The following is a 19100-nucleotide window of genomic DNA, read 5'->3' as shown; positions in this document are numbered from 1 at the left end:
AAGGAAGGAAGGGTGTGTGCAAAGTTTCAAGACGATAGCTTTAAAACTGAGAGACTAGTTTGCGTAGAAACAGACAGACGGACAGACGGACATGCTTATATAAACTCAGGAGGTGATCCTGATCAAGAATATATATATTTTGTATACTTTGTTATACCCTCTGCAAGGGTGTAAACAGTGGCGGATTTAACAGGTGGGCAAAGGCGCGCTTGCCCACTGGGCCCCCCCGACGAAAGGCTTTCAGGGCCCCCCTTTTTTGTTGAAAAAATGTTTCCGTGAGTCTCTTGTGGACAGCACAAGTTCAATTTTCATTCAGGGGCCCCCTGTTATCAGAATAATTGCAATGCTTGATAACTATCGTAAATTGAATATAAAATCAAATAACTTTTGGGTGCAATCCTAGAAGAGGGGCCCCCCAGCTAAATTCGGCTAAATTTGGAGTTGATCGAAAGGGGAAAGCCTCAGGTAACGACATAGACCCAAAAAAAACCGATTGCGATCATTCCTTACCTTGTAATTTACGGTTATATCCGGCAATGGGGGGGTTATTTTTTCCCATATTACGGCGTCGATATTAAACGACGGGGGTATGGAGTGACAGGGGGGCCCTGAAAAAATTTTGCCCACTGGACCTTTTTCCTTAAATCCGCCACTGAAAATAATTAAAATATTTAAATTAAAAATTAATAATACTTTCACTAATTGTTAAGAACAAATTTATTAACAAAATACAAAAACAAAAATAGACATTTATACAGTATACAGTCCAATTATGTATAATCGAAGAAAAGGTTAAAGTAACATCAAATTTATTCAAAAAATATTAATCAAAAACACATCAAATTTACACCTCTTTTTGTGACCCTTTCCAGAATATTCAAGCATTGAACAATATTTTATATAAAAATTCTTAAGTTAGAGTTTCAAGGGATCGGACCCATGAAATACGAGTCGAACAGCATGGTTTAAAACCGATCCCCTGCAGCCTAACACAAACACATACATAAGTGGTGCGCTTATCGCACTTGAGAAAGGGTCGCATAGCATGTCAGCGTGCAGTGCGTTGATAAGTAGTTTTAAATAGGTTTAAGGTTTTCATGTATCCTACTTATAAGAGAATTGTACAGAATAAAATCAGTTTCTAAACGGAATTCATTGGAGTGCGACCTTCTTATTTGGGGCTCCTCTTAGGGGCTGTCCAGCCGTTCGTTGTGAAATTATGGAATTTACCGTAATCTGTTTTAAAGTTTCGGTTGTGACATGTGCTCGTGTGTTTTGCAATGGAATCAAACCTAAGTGAACTATTTCAATCGTTTTTTAAATCATACAAGCTGCAATATCCAGATAAAAGACCGTCGGATTGCCAAAAGGAAGCAACGGCAATAAGGAAATCAGCAAAAAAAGAACAAAAAGATTTTCAAACATACATAAAAGATTTAATAAAAACATATGAAAATCAGGTGCTTCAAAAAACAAAACGATGTCATTTTTTATAAATGCTTCAAAGGTATGTACGATATTCTAAATATATTTAATTTAGTTCGCTATACATATGCATTCATAGTGTTAGCAAAATAAAAAAAAATAGTGTTATAAATTATGACTATTGAAATTACTATACTTTGTAGCGTGTAACGGTCTTCTGCGCTTTCTCGAAAGGATTTGTATTTGCGAGGGCACAAGATAGATAGCTACATAGATACTAAACCGGGAGAACGGAAGAATTAATTCGAAGCGGAAAAGATAGATTTAGAAAGAGAGAGAGAGGAGAGAAGTAGAAAGAAGTAGTTTGCGATGCCACCGATGTAAATAGGCTCGCGTACTGCCCACCCTACCTTTGGCCACAGTCCGATAAAGCAATGCTTTAGTGACCCCTTAGAACACCCTACAACCGTGGAGTCATCAGCTCAGTTCAAGCAACAGATATTTCAATTCATTATAAAATTTAATTCAGCATAAAACTAACAAAAAAATTTAAGACCATTGAAGAGTTTTGCATTATTCCTAAATGTTTGCTTGCATAAAAATAAAATATCCTAATTATATGTGAGGGAAAATTAAATGTAAAATTTATAAAAGTAAAAGTTAATATGTAAATGTTCGAAGAAATAGGCGTATATATATAATATAATAAAAATATCAATATGAAGGTGATAATAAATGTTAAATAAGGGTATTAAAAATATGATAAAAATTTAAAATTCCTGAGGATAGAGTATCCGTTAGTCACCAATTTAATTAAATTAAATTAAATCACTTAAATGAAAATCGTGCTTTTGTGTGAATGAATGATGGATGAATAAACTACATTTTTTTTTTTTTTTTAAATTCAAAATTCAGTGCGACTCGAGAAATTTTTCTCAGTGTACGTGTGAAAGGTAAACAAATCACTCACTGTAAGTCCATCGGCGAAAGATCGATCTCTGCTTTGGGGTCGCTGTAATGAGTTAGTGGGTTTTTGCACTCCATAGAATTTAAAAACAAACTAATTTCCGCACGAGAATGAAATAAACGATTTAAAATAAACTGATGATCATTTTTGTTTCGCGAAAGTTTACAAAAAAAATAATAATCTTCATTATTCTTCGATTTCGTTTCTCTTCACTTCACTAAAAGCCTGTAATTAATTTAAATTTAAACTAAAAATTAAAACTATTGAATAATAAAAATAAATAAAATTAAACATGTTAATAACGCTCGTGATTTGGGGAATGAAATGGTGATGAAAAAAAAAGAGATCGCCATGAGGTTGGGGCTGGTCTGCTAGGCTAGCGGTTTTTTGACAATTCCCCTTTGCTCATTATTCCATAGCTGATGGGGGTCAACGCCCTTTCGCTCAACGGGTCTTGGGCAGCGTTGGGTCTTCGAAAATTCTCTAATACCATCCCTAACCTCAGTTTTCCGGCCACCTAGGAGTTAGTTTTCCGGCACCAATGATTTATGAGGGGAAAATGATGATGATGATGATGATGAAGTTGCTGATGATGATGGGGATCACGGACTAACCGGTTGGGGTGTAGCCGCTTCTGATCTGGGAGCCTCCACCAGGAGAGCTCCCAGGGTGCTTTGATGTGGACCGCAAAGAATCTTTAAGAACGGCCACAATAAGTACCCTGGAGGTATAAAAAAATGTTTTTTTTATATTCACCTGACAAATTATAATACGACGGCGACGAGGTCGCGCTTTTATAAAGCCGCGACGATCCAAAAAAAAAACCCACGAACATAGGCTTAGGCTGCCCTTATCACTGGCGCAAATCTAGGTAAGCGTATGCATTTAAATAAAAATAATACCCGGCACATCCGAATGATCTGCGACTTACGTGGTATTTGGGATAAAATAAAATCACTTTGCACTTGCGGGATCTTGCGCTGATGAAAATTTAAACTCGCGGAGAGTGATATTAGCTTGCGTCTGCACTTCGTGAGGATTTCGACAGAAAAGACTGAGAATGGATCAACCTACATTCTATTTAGGTTACCGGAAATACAAAACAGCTGATATTGGAGCTTTCCTAAGCCTCCCTGCTGCAGCTGATTCTGCGTCTTAGCCATTGGCAACTCCCGAAGTAAAAGCTTCCCTTTAACTATCGATTACCACAAAAAAAAAATATAAAGACTATATAAATGATTTTAGTTCTTTACTTATTTTCTTGGTAAATGACTCTTCAGTCGCCGCTACAAAGCCCCCCCGAAACATTCAGGCTAGGGTATTCTATTCCTGGTACCCTAGACTGATTCCGACTGAAGAGGCGCTATTGTTTTATGTCCTTCGCGTGATAAGTACCTATCAATTTCCCTTGCAAATCCTCTAATTCGTAATACACGCTTCCTAGTTTCTTTCGAACCCTGCACTTAACAAAGGACGGTCTAAATTTAGCGTTGTAGCCAGACTGGAAACAGCTCTGCCTAAAATTTCTCCGATACACTTCTTGCCCTTCCTTAAAAGTCACATTTCGAGACCGCAAATTGTAACTCTTCTCGTTTTCGTCGTGCTTTCTCTGCATTAGCCGACACACATTTTCTCGTGCAACTTCCAAAGAATCCTGACGGTCTAACTTCAGCGCTCGATCGTCTAATAAGTTTAACTTTCTCAACAAAGAATACGTAGTCCCGGAAGTGATCATGTGTTGCCCGAACACCATATAGTAAGGCGAGGTCCCTAAACTTGAATGCATTGCTGATCTCAACGAACAGCATATTTTACTTAAATTTTCGTCCCAATCCCTCTGATCAGGCCGTATGTATGCTCTTATTGCCGATATCACCGATCGATTTACGCGTTCGGAAGCGTTGGCTTGGGGAGAATGTACCGCGGTAAAGGTGTGAGTTACGTGATACTGTTCCATTAATTTGCCAAACGCATGGGAACGGAACTGAAAGCCATTGTCGGACACTACGGTTTCTGGCACTCCATACGTTAAGAACAATTCTTCTTCCAAATATTTAACCACAGTACTTGTGTCAATTTTCCTAACAGGTTTCAGAAAAACGTATTTGGAAAAATGGTCCAAGACAATAAAAATACCCACATGGCCGCTTCTCGATCTAGGATAAGGCCCGAGAAAATCCATAAATAACCGTTGGAAAAATCGATGGCTTTCTGGAGCTTTCCCTAAGGGCGGTCGTAAAACGCAATTTGATGGCTTCGTGGTCCTGCATACCTCGCAAGCATTCACATAAGCCTTTACATCAGGCACTAGCCCAGGCCAAAAATAGTAACGCCTAACTCTTTCAATGGTCTTATGGATGCCCCCATGAGACGACAAGGGACTATCGTGTGCTTTCGCTAGTATTTCGGGAACTAACTCCTTTGGAACCCAAAGTTTCCACGCGAATTCGTCGTGCATGCGATCTCCTGTTAGGTGTTCGGCCTTACGATAAACGAAACCTTCCTCAGTCCTAAGGTCAGGAAAATTAGTTTCGTTCGCCTTCACTTTATTCACTAAATCGGTGTATTCCCCCGATTTAAAATGCTCTGAGCTCAAATCCAAAAGTAGTCCGTCTCGCAAGTCCACCGCGGCTATCACTTCTTCATTAACCCGAGACAACACGTCGGGAACCAGATTGAGGGATCCTTTGCGATGTTCGATCTTGAATTTGTACCTTTGCAATGATAACGCCCATCGAGCCAAGCGTGTACTTAAATCCTGATTGGACATCAGCCATTTTAATGAGGCATGATCTGTGATAATTTTAAAGTTCTGTCCTTCGACATAGGCCCTAAAATTCTTTAGTGCCACTATTGCAGCCAAACATTCTTGTTCCGTTACTGTATAATTCCGTTGCGCCTTATTCAACTTCTTTGAAATAAAGCAAATAGGTCGCTCGTCCCCTTTCTCAGATACTTGTACTAACACTGCTCCTACCCCTGTCTTACTGGCGTCACAGTGTATCTCGAACGGTTTTCCGAAATCGGGGCTATACAAAACGGGCGCTTCGGATAATGATCGTTTTAAATTCTCGAAAGCTTTCAGCGCTTCGTCGGTCAAACTGAACTTACGTTTGGTTGTCATTAAGTCAGTTAACGAAGCGGCAAGAGTCGCAAAATTTGGCACAAATTTGCGATACCACCCACATAGTCCCATAAAGCTCCTTAAATTTCGCAAACTCTTCGGAACAGGAAAATTGGTGATTGCTGCCACCTTTTCGGGGTCTGTACGTATACCACCGTCTCCAATGATATGCCCCAAATATCGTACCCTGTGCATGCAAAAATGACTTTTTCCGATGTTAATAGTTAACCCGGCCCGCCTAATTTGCAAAGCTATTTCCCTCAGGACTTCAAGATGCCTGTCAAAGCTTGAAGAAACTATCAACAAATCGTCGAGATAGACGAACACTTCGTTCCTGAGGTGTGCTGGTACTACCTTATCCATAAGTCGAGACATTGTGCTTGTAGCATTACAAAGCCCGAATGGCATTACTTTAAATTGATAGAGAGGTCTTCCCGGTACCGTGAACGCTGTTTTGTCCCGAGAAGCGACATCTAAAGGCACCTGCCAATACGCGTCCTTTAAATCGAGGCTCGATATATATTCCGCGTTCGGCAATCGACTTAAAATACCACTAATCTGAGGAAGAGGATATGCATCCTTTTCTGTAAAACTGTTGACTTTTCTGCAGTCAAGACAAATTCGAACTTTTCCTGGTTTTGTAACCATTACGATAGGGGATGACCAAGAGCTCTCCGACTCTTCTATAACACCTAACTCTAACATTCTATCTATTTCAGAGTACATGGCCTTTTCCACCGCGGGTGAAACTGGAAAGTGTCTTTGCTTGATGGGTTTCGCCTTACCCCCCTCGATGGTATGAGTTATTAAATTCGTCCTACCCAGTCCTTCTTGCACGAACGACGGAAAACAATTGATGACGTTCATCAACTTGGCCTTATCCACTTCAGACAAAATATGCTGATCAACGTTAAGTTTTGGGTTTACTTCTGTTGATCCTAATTCAGATATAATTAAGTTCCGGGGTAATAAATCGTACAGTTTCCAAAAATCAATCCCTAAATATAAGTCATGTTTTAAAGAGAGTACTATATAAATTTTCATAAACTTTTTAACTTCACCGTATTCTACTTCAACTTTACAATATCCTATTATCTGCTGCGCTCTTCCATCAGCTGTTGAGGCACTGCATGCTAATACTTTATATTTAATACTAGTTTTTAATTCCTCCGCTAAATTACCACCAACACAACTAATTGAAGCTCCTGAATCTAATAATCCATAGACAGTACGATTCAGAAACTTGACTGGTACAAAAGGTCGCGGATCGCTTGACCCTGCTGGCAAGGAAATAATGTACTGAAGGCCCTGTTTAACCTCCTTTACCCGCCACCAAAACTGATTTACCCGCCTTGAACTTCGAGATCGCTGCATTTTAAAGTTTGGGTTGTAATAAAATCCTGAAATATTCTCCTCCTGCAACCTCGGTATTTTCCTGTGAAGCAAAGGACCTGAATCAGTGCACTGTTTGTCGATGGAAGGAGTTGAGGTTGCCAGCACTACCTCTTCTATTTCTCGGTCATTGTGGCCTGACTTCGTACGGCACTCGGAGCTTTCGGTCTGAACTGCGACTTCGACGTGCCGGCTTGGAAGTTTTTTGAACACTTACCACAGTTTGGTTTGTAAGTGTTCGGTGCTCCACAACCGTAACAAAAGACTCTTCTATCCGATACACAGTCCTGATATCTATGACCTTCCTTGCGGCAATTCCAGCACAAAAGGGAGAAAGCATCTATGCCTGCTTCATCATCGGATTGCTCTGTCTCCGGACCATCGTGACCTTCACTAAACTCAGAGATATCGCGTTTAAAAGGCGTGCTTCGAGAGTATCCTTGAGATCTCTTTACCTCAGCCATAAAAGCTTCGCGTTTGCGACAAATTCCCCTTAACTCGCTGACTGTTTGGATATCAAGATTTAAAATCTCATGCCTTATCTCGGGACGAAGGTTATTCTTGATAACTCTCACTAGCTTCTGCTGTGTCCAAGGGTGATCCAACTGATCGACCAGACTCGACACGGTGTCGTAAAATGAATCAAACGATTCGTTGGGTTTTGGTATTTCTTATAATCTCTTCAGTGTAGCCGTCATCCCTAACCTGACGATACTGAAGCCGCAAAGCTGAACAGAAGCTGTCCCATTGGACTTCGCCATGGGCTTTATGATATCGCCAATAAAATTCATTGGCTTTACCCTCAAAAAGGACGCTTGCATTTCTACAAAGTACCGTATAGTTATTTCCTAATGTCTCCCTAGTCAGTGCTTCCACTCTATATACTTAATTTTCCACCCGTTGAGGATGTGCACTACCTTATCAGGGCGGTTCAACAAGTCTGACGTGTTGCTGCCCTGAGAATTTTGGGAACGCGGACTTAATGTGCTCTCTCTCACAGGTACCCTGGTATTTTCTGGGTCTATCCTGCCTTGCATACTTTCTTCTGATGGAGGTAACGACGGGGGACTCATTCCCGAGCTGTGATTCTGAGTAGCTAATGTCCTAGTCAAAACGTCAGCTACTGAGTTTTGGATCAACTCGGCCATCTTTCCTGACAGTGACTCCAGCAATCTCCGCTCCATAGCTAGTAGCGTTATGGCATTCGCCGAAATTATGCTTTCATTGCTGCAACTGGGATTAGACCCTGAAGTGGTAGCTATGTCGTCTGTCGTTTGTCTCCCGACGTTATCGGGGATGGGCTGATTCCTGGATTGACTTCGAGTTCGTCTTTCCGGATCATCCGTTACCTTAAGTCCTTTGGGTCTGCAAACCGCCTTGCAAACCGGACATTGTAAACTCTTTTTCCAGTGAGCTTCTATGCACTTCCGGTGAAACTCATGCTGGCACGCCGTTACGTAGACCTCGGCAGCGTTTACCTCGGCGTTACAAATCGGACAACTGGAATTGGAGCTGTTTGCAGCTCCTTTATCTGGAGACCGGTCTATCCCCATCTTCCCAAAAATCGTAACTTTCCCACAACTAAAATATCAACAACAGAAATAAAAAAAGGAATTATCAAAATCTCGCTGCTAAGCTTGTTGCTAGCAAACCAAATATTTCACTCAAAGATACGTTGCCTTCAGCAACTAAACCAACAAAAGGAAAAAAAAATCTAATCAAAAGAGTGTTTGACCTGATGCTTGATGTCGCACGACTTCTCAGGAAAATAAAAGTAGATAGTTAGAATAGAATGACTTTACTCGGTTTCTTTCAAGGACTAGAGAGATTACTTCTCTCAGCTTCCAGCTTGGTCTTGGCCATCGACCTGTTTCCGACAGATTCATGTGTATTCCATAAGACCATAACGGACGCCTCAAGTAATCCAAAAGGATTCTACGCTACTGAACTTCCGGATGGGGCATTACTCTGGAGTAGTACCACCATATTCCGTACGATGAAATTCATTTCGCTTTTAGAATGATAGAGGTTGGTAGATTGGTGACACTGTGTCTTAGCCCGGGCCAGAACTCGACCTAAGTTCGCGTTTTCTGTTTTCCTCAGGTTCCAACACTTTGTGGACCTTTCTGCCAAATTTAGGAAAATTTCTCGTTTGTTTCTTAAATCTTGGTCAGTAATAAACACTAATAATCATTTAACTGCTTTCCAAAAAAAAATTTAATACCCAAAGAGAAATTTTAAGAAGAAAAATAAGAAGGTTGAAAAATCGAATTAATTTATCCTGGAGTCTTAATGAAAAAAAAAAGGAACAGTTCCACTAAGGCCTCAAACGTTGGGCGCCACTTTTCTTTATTTAAATATTAATTAATTATAACTGTAGCGTGTAACGGTCTTCTGCGCTTTCTCGAAAGGATTTGTATTTGCGAGGGCACGCTATAGAGTCCGGCTCTAACTCGTCCGCTTTGGGGATGGAGGTCTTGCTTTATACAAATCCTAACACTGCCACATTTAATATTAAATAAAGTCCAGAATTGAGCGTGCTGGCGACAAGATAGATAGCTACATAGATACTAAACCGGGAGAACGGAAGAATTAATTCGAAGCGGAAAAGATAGATTTAGAAAGAGAGAGAGGAGAGAAGTAGAAAGTAGTAGTTTGCGATGCCACAGATGTAAATAGGCTCGCGTACTGCCCACCCTACCTTTGGCCACAGTCCGATAAAGCAATGCTTTAGTGACCCCTTAGAACACCCTACAACCGTGGAGTCATCAGCTCAGTTCAAACAACAGGAGATATTTCAATTCATTATAAGATTTAATTCAGCATAAAACTAACAAAAAAATTTAAGACCATTGAAGAGTTTTGCATTATTCCTAAATGTTTGCTTGCATAAAAATAAAATATCCTAATTATATGTGAGGGAAAATTAAATGTAAAATTTATAAAAGTAAAAGTTAATATGTAAATGTTCGAAGAAATAGGCGTATATATATAATATAATAAAAATATCAATATGAAGGTGATAATAAATGTTAAATAAGGGTATTAAAAATATGATAAAAATTTAAAATTCCTGAGGATAGAGTATCCGTTAGTCACCAATTTAATTAAATTAAATTAAATCACTTAAATGAAAATCGTGCTTTTGTGTGAATGAATGATGGATGAATAAACTACATTTTTTTTTTTTTTTTAAATTCAAAATTCAGTGCGACTCGAGAAATTTTTCTCAGTGTACGTGTGAAAGGTAAACAAATCACTCACTGTAAGTCCATCGGCGAAAGATCGATCTCTGCTTTGGGGTCGCTGTAATGAGTTAGTGGGTTTTTGCACTCCATAGAATTTAAAAACAAACTAATTTCCGCACGAGAATGAAATAAACGATTTAAAATAAACTGATGATCATTTTTGTTTCGCGAAAGTTTACAAAAAAAATAATAATCTTCATTATTCTTCGATTTCGTTTCTCTTCACTTCACTAAAAGCCTGTAATTAATTTAAATTTAAACTAAAAATTAAAACTATTGAATAATAAAAATAAATAAAATTAAACATGTTAATAACGCTCGTGATTTGGGGAATGAAATGGTGATGAAAAAAAAAGAGATCGCCATGAGGTTGGGGCTGGTCTGCTAGGCTAGCGGTTTTTTGATAATTCCCCTTTTCTCATTATTCCATAGCTGATGGGGGTCAACGCCCTTTCGCTCAACGGGTCTTGGGCAGCGTTGGGTCTTCGAAAATTCTCTTATACCATCCCTAACCTCAGTTTTCCGGCCACCTAGGAGTTAGTTTTCCGGCACCAATGATTTATGAGGGGAAAATGATGATGATGATGATGATGAAGTTGCTGATGATGATGGGGATCACGGACTAACCGGTTGGGGTGTAGCCGCTTCTGATCTGGGAGCCTCCACCAGGAGAGCTCCCAGGGTGCTTTGATGTGGACCGCAAAGAATCTTTAAGAACGGCCACAATAAGTACCCTGGAGGTATAAAAAAATATTTTTTTTTATATTCACCTGACAAATTATAATACGACGGCGACGAGGTCGCGCTTTTATAAAGCCGCGACGATCCAAAAAAAAAACCCACGAACATAGGCTTAGGCCTATGTAGGCTACAACTTTTTAATTATTTACAGAATATATGTACTCCTAAAAACGATATTCCTCTCTCAACGATCGATAATGAAAATTCTATCGATCTAAGGTCTCAGCAAACTTTAGATGAAAATGAAAATCATATTCCTCAATCTGTGATCGATTCAAATGAAAATTCCATCGATCTAAGGAATGATCAGGGTAAGTAAACAATAATCCAAAATATTAAGTAACAGACCAACTTAATTTGTCTTAACTTAATTAATAAATAGATAAAAAGTCAAAAACTAATGTCAACAGCGAAAGAAGCTACAGAAAGCCTGCGCAAGAAAAGGCAAAGGCAAATATTGTATCATTAACTGAGAGAGCAGCAGTCCTGGCGCAGGCAAATAATTCAACAATGTCTAGCGAAATCCAAAAGGAGCTTGTTAAAACTAGGCGAGAAATTAAAAAGGAAAGCAAAAGCCTCAAGCGCAAGCAACAAATTGCAGAAGATCAAAATAAATACAGGCAGAATAAAAAACCGCTTCTCCATAAAACTTTTTTGGAGATAGCCATGTTTGGAAGTGGAGCTGATGAAAGGAGGCGCACTAACCTTGTAAGAAGTGTGAAAACCTTGTCTGATCTCCATGAAGAGCTCAAAAAAGAAGGGTGTAACTTGTCGAGAAGCGCATCCTATCTAAGACTATTGCCCAGAAGCTCTTCCTCGAGTGAAGGAAAAAGTCCTGTGAGAACGGTACCGGTAAAGCTTTGTCGAGCCAAAGCAGATTATCACAAGCAGCATATAGATGGATATTTTGCTACAGCGTCTATAAAATATCTTGAAAACTTTGCCTCTGTTCTCGGCCCTGCTCAAGTGTTTTTTTTGTCACAAGACAAGGCTAGGGTGCCAATTGGATTGACTGCTGCAAATAAGCAAGCACCGCTGCTTATGCATCTTGAATACAAGGTCAAGCTGCCAGATCACGATTGGGTTGGTGCCCCAAGGCATAAGCTAATCCCATCAGTTTATGCGGGGGTAATTATAAGTCCTCAAAAAATGGGAGACCCGAAAGCTGTTGGTTATTCTGGCCCCACATTTATAAGCATTAGAAGTGGAAAGCATTCTTCATCTACTGCTGGAACTCATGCTAGAGATTTCGACAGTATTGTGAAACTAGAGTCTTTTAAATCATTAGCAAGGACCGAAGAAGGACTAGTCAAGCCTGTGGTGACTTTAACTTCCGATGGTGGCCCTGATGAAAATCCCAGGTATGGGAAGGTTATTTCCCATGCAGTACAACATTTTAAGGCATACAATTTGGATGCAATTTTTGTTGCCACAAATGCTCCAGGTAAAATTTTTATCTAAGTAATAGCTAAATTATATTGTAAAATACATTTTTATTTCAGGAAGAAGTGTTTTTAACCGAGTCGAAAGGAGAATGGCCCCACTAAGCCGGGAATTGTCTGGGTTGATTTTGCCGCACGACATGTTTGAAAGCCATTTGGATAACCAAGGCAGAACCACAGACTTCGACTTAGAGGAAAAAAATTTTGAATTCGCTGGGAGAACATTGGCCAAAGTTTGGGGCAACTTCCTGTGACTGCCAAATATTGTTTTCCTAATGAAGAAGAGGCAGAACTGGATGACATAGATCAGTACTGGTATCAAGAACATGTTCGTGAGAGTCAATACTTTCTTCAGATTGTGAAATGCCGTTCTGAAGAATGTTGTGGAGAATTTAGAAGTGGATTACTTCAAATTCTACCTGATCGATTTTTCCCTCCTCCTATACGTGTTGTTCAGGGTGTCTCTGAAATAATGGTTTCCGAGAACAATGAGAATTTTCTGGACCTATTACAACGCAGAGCTCTCGTGATATCAATAAATAAACACAACAAATATTTGCATGTAAGCTTTATCCCCATTTTATATATTGAATGTGCTAATATCACACTCCCCTCTTTAACTCCAGATTCCCTACGACTTCAATTGTCCGTCGGTACAACTTCAACTTCAAAAGCGCATATGCAAAACGTGTGGGTTGTATTTTGCATCACAAAAATCAGCTACTCGGCACGCAATAATTCACAAAAATGTAGTTGTAACCTTCGATAAAAAATCAAAGAAACCCCTTTACCGTGTGACTGGACGGCGAAAGGGAGAATGCCTAGTAGTTCAGTCATTTGAAGGATGCGAAGACCTCGAATGGTTTGACAAAGACTATTTAGACGACGAAGACGAAGATGATACCTGCGGAGATAAGCAGATTTTGACAAGCCAACTTCCAGTAATTAACAATATTAAAGATTGGCTGGAATCTCCTTTTGAAAATATAGATTGAAAGAGCAAATTTGCATATTTTTTTTGTGATTACGTAATCTTTGTGGGGGGAGGGAGGGTGTTCATTAAATGATTACTTTTGATTACTAGGTGGGGGGAGGGGGTCAAAAATCGCAGAAAATGTGATTACGTAATATATGGACAGCCCCTTATCATGGGCTCTGCATGAGTATGACATTTAAACTTTTTTGGGAATTTTGACACAATAAATCGAAGTATTTACTGATAGTGATATTCTCTGGACACAGCTACATATTTATGAAACATTAATTAACATTAAAATCCATGATTCCAGTATTCATATTCCAGATTTATATATGGATATATCTTAGAAATCTATTCCAGATATATTTAGAGAACCAACCACTGAGAGTTAACCAAAACCAAAAAAATTGCAAGATAATGAAAATATGTTTTTTAAATCCATTTTCCAATTAATTTTAACACATTTCGAAAAAGCGAGTGATTTCAGTCTTGAAATTTTCCATAACATGGCAGTTGTCCGATGAACATCAATTATTGAGTCCAAACTTATACTTTTATACCAATAAAATTAAAAAAAAAAACCAAGAATGGACGGCTATATGTACTCATGTTTCCCGACTATATTATACCCGGTACTCATCTCTTCCAGCCACAATTTAAATCATCTTTAAAGCTTAAACTTTAAGGAATGGATTCTCAGCAACAAATTTTTGTTGCATACTTTTGCGCTTGGGCAAAACAACAACAAGAAACCTACGGTCATACTACCGATTCAGTAGGGAAGTCTATAACTCCTCATTATCCGATTTGGCTGCTTTTGTAGTTGTAGGTTAGCCATTGGAACAGTTTGGCATCAAAACATTTTCCACAAACTTTAACGAACTGGCGCTAAAACAAGATTTATATTTTTGGGGCGGGAGTGGGCGTGGCAAAATATTGACACCAACTTGATCTGCGCGGATATCATACGATCCCAAGTTCCAAATCAGATAGTTCTATATCTTATAGTCTTCGAGATCCACGCGTTCATACGGACAGACGGGCATGGCTATAACGACTCGGTTGTTGATGCTGATCAAGAATATATATATCTGGATATATAATGCTGGATGTCAAACAAGCCTTCGACCGGGTCTGGCACTCCGGTCTTCTGTCAATCCGGTCAATCCTCCACCACCCCACGCCACCACATTTTCTCTCCGTCAAGGAAATTGCCCACCGGTCCACCTCAACAGCTCCCCCATCCCGCAAGTAGAAAACCCAAGATACCTGGGCTTCACGCTAGACAGGAGGCTTACTTGGAAGCCTCGCCTAGTCAAAAAGCGAAAGCAGAGTGAAGTAAGATTAAAGGCGTTCTATTGGCTGATGGGTAGGAGGTCGAAGCTGAGGACCTCTTCGAAAATCCTACTCTACAAGGTGATTATTCGGCCAATTTGGACTTACGGGATCCAACTTTGGGGCACGGCCAGCAAGACTAATATTCGGACTATCCAAATATTTGAAAATAGAGCCCTCCGTATCGCCACTGGGGCCCACGTCCACGACGACAACCAGACAATCCACGAGGTGCTTGGCTTCCCATGGGTGAAGGAGGAGGTCCAGAGAAGCAGCAGCAAGTACATCCAGAGGCTACACGACCACCCCAACGAGTTGGCGACCACTCTCCTCGACAACAGCGCTGGACCTCACCCGCTGGACCTCATCCGAAATAACTCTTAGACTCTTATTAACTCTTATTTTTTCACCTCTAACTTAAGTTACACATAAGCCAAGCATTCCGTCAAGCCATACTAGGCCCTGAAAGTAACGTTTTCAAAATATTTGCTATATAAACCAGTTCTGTTCCTCCGAAAATCAGTAGCTTCCTGCCTTCCAAGCAGTTAGAACCTCATTTTTTCTTTTATTAATTTTTTTCTTATTTGTATAATTTAAACTAATGATTTTCATTTATTCATAACTAATACGGTTTGGCTAAACTTAGCCACTGGAGTGCAGTTGGAAAATCAGTTTTCAAGTTCGGATGAATTATAGAAAAAATGTGAATATGAAACGATGTGAAAAATCGGTCGCTTTTAACGCAGCCATGTGAGACGGAACCTTCACGTTCAGAGAACTTGAAGATTCCGTCTCACAAGGACGAACTGTGTCAAAAGAACCTGATCCAAGTTATATTATATTTTCGTTACTTAACGACGTCATTTCTACAACTTGAAAAATGGGTTTCCGACTGTACGCCCATGCAAACTTTAGTTATTTAAACGTAGTAGTTGTCAAAAATCAAAGTGGAGAATAAATTAAAATTAGAAGAAGAAAAACAAGTAAATACTAAAAAATATAAGGTTGGAAAAATAACAGTTTTAGACTCTATAAGGTAGGCCCGTCGGGCGTCTCCCCAATTTCTGAGAACATGGCTAAATCCTTTCAGGCAACAGGGCCCCTTGGTGTGTATGTGGACCGCCACTCTGGTTTTCTAGCTCATCAAGTATAGCTCCTAGGACCTTGTCTGGAAGCGTGGAGGACGAAACTACGCAGAAGACGGGGACGTGCAGAAGTCAGTACTAGTACTCCGCGGAAAAGCTACATTTTCCTAAAGATTATCTGCAGTCGGTGCTATACTCCTAAGTACCATCACCGGTCTTCAAGCAAAGTCCCAGCACAGGGTGCCCGAGGATCGGAACTGATCGGAACTGAGGATCGGAACTGATCCAGTTGTTCCTTTCATTTCTGGAAGGAGAAAATGAAGAACTTAAGGTAAGAGATCTCGTTTCTACCTTAGTAATTTTTAATTAGTTTGTTTTTAGGAGGATTTTGTTTGTCGTATATACAGACCTCTTGGCAATAATGTCTTCACCATCATACCGTCTGAGTGAGATGGGAAAGTGAAAGACGATACCCTTTAATTCCTCCACAAAATTGCAGGAAGACCCTGAATCCCATTTTCTCATAAGGGATACAGATAGAGTATCATGAGTTGGAGTAGTCTTCTCCTATCTGTGCAAGGAACTTTTCAATGTAAACATGTATTCAACATTACTCATAAATTATGGTTTGAAAAGAACTCCGTCTCACAAGGACTTAAACTCAGAACGCTAGAGAGCAGAGAAAATGTCGAGTCTGCCACGTCCTTCACTGCGTTGCAAACTTTTCACCAAAATTGTAATACCCTCTGCAAGGGTATAAACAGCTTATGGATAAAAGGTAATAGTTTTTGGTACTAAGAAGTAACTTGTTTGACCTTTATTCACAGTATTGTTTATTAATTGCTTACATAATTAACAATTGTATATTGCTTATATAATTAATTAACAATTGTTTATAATTAACAATTGCTATTTAATAGGGCGATGGTTCGCTTTCGTAGAATGTGGAGGCTGAACGACGAGTTCTGGAACTGATCTTCTTATAAAAGGGAGCATCGAATCCGTGCCAGTTTACGTACTCGGCGCAGATATCCGTTAGATGTTTGATAGCCGGAATAAATCGGACGCGCAGAAGAGCAATATCAGACAACAATATGTTTTTTTCCTAAAATAAAGTAAAACATATCAATTACAGCATTGAAAAGTATGAGTTTTTGGGGGAAAAACGTACAATATCGGCACCTGCAATATGTCCTCGGAGTTTGAAAAGATTGGTTTTGTCCTCCTCCAGGTACCTCTCCATATCTTTCACTATTTCGGTGGCTTTCCCAATCTTTTGCGTCAGGCCCGTGAATAAATGCTCAATAAACTCCATTTGCTCCTTGTAGGTTTGCATCGTTTGGTTCCATTTTAATAATTCGGTGATACCAAGCGTGGAAATGGTTTTTGATAAGTCCAGAATAGAACCGTTGATCCTCTTCTGCAGTTCCACCTTTACTTCGCCATAGAAGCCCCCTGGACCGAGATCGTTGTGGACATAGATCGAAAAATTTTGAAACGCATTATCGAGCTCTGCCATTCTGATTTGGAAATGGTTGAGACATTCCAAAGATTTTCCGTTTTCTGTGAGTCCCAATTCCACAGCAGACACGGTCATGTTCCTGATTATATTCCTATCCATTTCCGACAAGTTGCTGTCGCCAATTTTATCGATGAAGATATTAAAGGGGACGGTGGAGGAAATGCACCACTCGAAGACTGGGCCCACACAGTTTTTGTAGTTCAAAGGGCGGGAGTTCAAAGGACGAATCTGAGGCAGCTTGTCCTTGGCGCTGCCCTCGTATCCCCGCATGGCTTTATCAATCTCATCGATGGCATCCTGCAGCTCCGCAAAATTCACCTTCCTGTCGAACTCGGCTTGATATTTCACCAGGATTTTCGACAAACTTTCTATGCCTTTTTTGATATCAAGCTCGATCTCATCGCACCTGGCAAAGAAAGGACAAAAGACACAAAATGCAAGTGCCGTTGCCAAAACGACGGCAGAAGGATCCTTTCCCATAACTGACCAAGAAGGATTAATCCACTGGCGAGGAGCTGACTGGTGCTTCCCTGACGAGAGAAGATCCGCTATTCTTTTCGAAATGTACGATTTTCGGTCTTTTATATACCCAAAAAGTGAATACACCAAAGAACACTTAACACTAATTCGGTTCTTGGGAACTGTTAATAATTCCTAAATCAAGAGATGTATCTAAGTTGCAAATAAAAGACTTAGATTTCGCGGAAGCTAATAGGCATTAATGAAGAAGTTCTTCAATGTAGACATTCTCCTTATCTTTTGAGGGAGGCGGAATCGGGGCTCAGTATGATTATGGCATTGAAACTTTTTTGCAAATTTTGACATAAAAAAAGAATGCTTTTACTGATAGTGATGAATTGAATTGGTGAATTGAAATTTAAGATTTATTAACATTTACAAATTTTATCACAAAAGCCATGATTCCCAGAATCATACATATATGTAAATATACATTTTCAGATCTATAAGTATATGGGTAGTTCTCAAGAAAGGTCAACCACAAGTTGCAAGTTCATGAAAAGGTGTTACAGAGAATCTATTCTATCCATCCAGCGTGTGAGTTTGATGAACATCAATTTTAATATTATTATTGATATTTATGTACCCCTGTGAGGGTACGAAGATCCTATGGGCTTTCCGTATACCAGGAAAAGGTTTAAAATACTTAAAGAATAGAAGAGATAAGCATTACAATAGATTTATAAAGATCCCCCCGAGATAAAGGGGAACCCCTTTATGGAGAGCTGTACGTTTCTTTAAGTATCTAGAAGCTAGCCTCCGATCCAATCCTAAAGTTTTTTGGCAGAAAAAAGTCAAGATCGGACATACCATCATTCTTATGTTATGGTAATTTAGTAGCCGACTAGAATCATGGCGTTTCGGTACTTTTTTCAAAATACTTTGCCTTTAAGGTTCCTTGGAGTGATAATGAAACTCTTGTTAGCATTGAGCCTTTTCTCAATGTGAGTAACATGGACATATTGGACCTAGCTTTCCATGCCACAGGACATTTAACAGAGTCACCCACACCTGACTCGGATGGTATCTCCCCATTCTCCCCATTTATTCTCCCATAAAAATCGATCATCTAAAAGATTATCAAAGATACTGCCTAAATCGTATGCTATGCTGGGCTTTGTGAAGAAACCACTAGAATACAATTTTAAAACCACTAGAAGATACTAACAATTAATTGCACTGAGACTTGCACCGCGGCTGTTGGACAAGCCAAGTCAGAGCCAGATAAATGGCCAAAAACTCTTTCCAAGACGAAGCAGCATCTCATCTTCAAAGGGAGAAAGCGGGCTGGAGGGTAGAACCAATCTGAACAAGCTTAAAT

General features: G+C 39.7%; 1 protein-coding gene and 2 long non-coding RNA genes across 3 annotated transcripts; 2 read left to right on the top strand and 1 right to left on the bottom strand.

The window, feature by feature from the left end:
* Positions 1–1325: 1325 nt before the first annotated feature.
* LOC138926409 (uncharacterized) lies at positions 1326–11709 on the top strand. The gene is made up of 3 exons (XR_011442927.1): positions 1326–1507; positions 11049–11208; positions 11280–11709. It is a non-coding gene; the product is annotated as an uncharacterized lncRNA (long non-coding RNA).
* A 217-nt stretch (positions 11710–11926) lies between these two features.
* On the top strand, positions 11927–13206 carry LOC122321057 (uncharacterized). Its single transcript, XR_011443405.1, has 3 exons — positions 11927–12341; positions 12400–12901; positions 12966–13206. It is a non-coding gene; the product is annotated as an uncharacterized lncRNA (long non-coding RNA).
* A 3380-nt stretch (positions 13207–16586) lies between these two features.
* LOC108133493 (uncharacterized) lies at positions 16587–17801 on the bottom strand. The gene is made up of 2 exons (XM_017253430.3): positions 16910–17801; positions 16587–16843 (listed from the first exon to the last, which is right to left on the bottom strand). The coding sequence occupies exons 1-2, from the start codon at positions 17738–17740 to the stop codon at positions 16652–16654; spliced, it is 1023 nt and encodes a 340-aa protein (XP_017108919.2). The 5' UTR covers positions 17741–17801; the 3' UTR covers positions 16587–16651.
* Between the last annotated feature and the right edge of the window lie 1299 nt (positions 17802–19100).

This window comes from Drosophila bipectinata, chromosome XL (genome assembly GCF_030179905.1).
Source record: "Drosophila bipectinata strain 14024-0381.07 chromosome XL, DbipHiC1v2, whole genome shotgun sequence".
Taxonomy (NCBI): Eukaryota; Metazoa; Arthropoda; class Insecta; order Diptera; family Drosophilidae; genus Drosophila; species Drosophila bipectinata.
Note: the sequence above shows the minus strand (reverse complement) of the source record. Positions and strands in the feature narration are given on the sequence as shown.